At 30.6% G+C, this 2,916-nt stretch overlaps 1 protein-coding gene across 1 annotated transcript; it reads left to right on the top strand.

The window, feature by feature from the left end:
• Nucleotides 1–202: 202 nt before the first annotated feature.
• Nucleotides 203–943, top strand: LOC111028504. Its single transcript, XM_022307164.1, has one exon. It carries the CDS (start codon nucleotides 203–205, stop codon nucleotides 941–943), a length of 741 nt encoding a protein of 246 aa, XP_022162856.1.
• Nucleotides 944–2,916: the final 1,973 nt, after the last annotated feature.

Here is a 2,916-nt window from a genome sequence, read left to right as displayed (position 1 = left end):
TTGAAATTTATTTACATTTTACAGATTTTTAGCAACCGGGGAGAGTTATAGATCCCTTGCGTTTCAATTCAGAATATCTCACAGCTGGATAAGTACTATTATAAGGGAAGTTCTTGTAGCTATTTGTAACAGGTTAAAAAACATAGCATTACCTGAACCTACTGAAAACAGCTTAATAAAAGTGTCTGAAGATTTTTATGAAATGTGGAATTTTCCAAATTGCTGCGGCGCTGTCGACGGGAAACACATACGGATCGTTTGCCCTGACAACTCTGGATCACTGTACTTTAATTATAAATCATTTTTTTCTGTTGTTCTATTGGCTTTAGTTGATGCGCATAACAAGTTCCTAGTGGTTGACATAGGGTCATATGGAAAAGAAGGCGATGCAGGAATTTTCCCCAAATCCAATTTGGGAAAATCGATTTCCACCGGAGAATTTAAATTTCCAGAACCAAAATGTTTGCCAAATACTGATATAGTCTTACCTCATGTATTCTTAGGTGATGAAGCATTTAAATTAACGGAGACAATGATGAGACCCTACCCTCGAAATCAATCGACATCAGATCCAACAAAAGCCATTTTTAATTATCGTCTAAGTCGAGCTCGAAGAACAACAGAAAATACGTTTGGTATTATGTGTCAATATTTTCGAGTATTTTTTACGCCGATTAATATTCTTCCCGAGACAGTCGATAACCTAGTAATGGCCTCATGTATAATCTATAATTTATTACGAGATGAACGAATGGTGTGCCCTGCAGATTTGACAGAAAAAGACCCCATAACAGACAAACAAACTAACATGATCCAATTTAGTGCAACAGGAGGAAATGCAACTCATGAAGCTTTTCGAATCAGGGAAACTTTCAAAGAATATTTCAACACCAGGATAGGATCAGTGAACTGGCAGCAAAAACATATAACAAGAACTAATTAAAATAATAATATTGTATAGTACATGGGCTATTTTCAAAAGTTACAATAAATTAGTCCAAACTAAATTTAATGTAATTTCTATAATTCATAATTTTCTTTTATTTGATAATTTTAGAATAAGTATTTATACTTGTATTATATTCAACTAATATTGTTTAAGTTAAAATCAAATTATATGTTTCCTTGTATTATTTATATAGGTATACCTATATGGCTAATGGCTATGTATATTTAATATTAATAGATATTTATAGATATTTATATATGATTGGTACGTATACGTATACTTTGTACACGTTGTGTCTGTGCAAGAGATTTCTATAATTATAATTTGATTGTTTACATTAGAATCCGAACGACAAACGAACGAACGAATACTACCAAAACCAAATTCTTCGGTTCAATTATAGTTTTAAAATATTTAACCTTATGATTTTAAAATAATTTCAAGTATAATAATCATTAAAAATTATGTTTTTAAATGTGACGACATTGTGTATAATCTTTTCTATAAATCTATAACATAAATTATATTATTATCCGGACATCCGGTGCTTTTTTTTGTCGAATGTGTAAAATAAACTGCCTATTGGCTATCATAATAATATATATTTAATTATAATACATACCATTTTTTCCTATGACTTGCGAAATTTCTTTCCATGCGTTTTCTTTGATGGAATTGTCTTTGTAATTTTTGTCAGTCAATTTGTAGAGCACTGGATAATTTCGGACACATTCTATTAATTTTTCGTCATCTGTCGTATTAAACGATTTCGACTCCATTGTTATTCGAAAACTAATATATGATTTTCAATATTTTTTGAATTTGTCAAACAAAAATTTACAATAAATAACTAAGTTTTTAAAATAAAACATACTTATTATTACTTATTTAAGTATGGCATTCATACTTACCTATACAGATACTGATTGACTGATGTGTGTCTTGCTTAATATTATATATTATATTGCAATATATATAAATATATAATATTAATATGATAATAGTTATGTATTATAATATATTATAATAATATTTTGTATATCGTCCACCGCTGCGTGACACGCAAATGTTGCTCGAGTAGGAACTGATGCGCGATTGACGTGCGTGAATCGACAATCTCGCGCGTGAATTATTAATAAACACTTACATAGTTTTTCGTGGTTTCAACTTTTGCGCGATCACGCATCGCGCATCGCGCACCACGCAATCACGGATGCGTGTTTGTAGGAAACCAAGGCTTTAGCCTACTACAAATATCACGGAGACGGCGTTCTCATTGTGCATCGGTGGTCTACCGCTGTATTCACCCGGCAACAGCTAAACGCCCTTTAGAAAATCGTATAAAATCAACCTTTCGACCGATCGTCCTGTAACCGATACGCCGGGCACCTCTGAGGCTGAAGACATTTTGCATTGAACTTGGGCCACAGATTTTGTCTGTTTAATACATACCATCGGGTAGAGTTAGATGCTGGGATAATTTTGATATTTTTCTGCTCTCTGCAAACCAATATTTAAGGTAGTTTTGGGCGGGGAAGTGAACTGCAGGTGCGCGGGTACCGAATGTTACGTAATCGGTATTGCTCGCGCTGACGATGTACAATGACGGGTGAAAAACCACTGAACAAAAGAATAAAACAATATAATAATACATACTATAATCATATACAAATAATTAATTTCATAATATAATATAATATAATGTAATATATTATAATAAATATATGTATGAAATAATAATAATACTCACCACAGCCAAAATATAAATTGGCTATTGGCGATCACATGCAAATAGTTGAACAAATATATTTTGAACGTTAATTAGTATCAATAATTAATATTTAATTACAAATACGTATATTATATTATATTATATTATATTATAATTTATATTATATTATATTATAATTTATATTATATTATAATTTATATTATATTATATTATAATATTTTGTTTTAAATTATGA

This window comes from Myzus persicae, unplaced genomic scaffold (assembly GCF_001856785.1).
Source record: "Myzus persicae strain clone G006 unplaced genomic scaffold, MPER_G0061.0, whole genome shotgun sequence".
In the NCBI taxonomy this organism is placed as follows: Eukaryota; Metazoa; Arthropoda; class Insecta; order Hemiptera; family Aphididae; genus Myzus; species Myzus persicae.
Note: the sequence above shows the minus strand (reverse complement) of the source record. Positions and strands in the feature narration are given on the sequence as shown.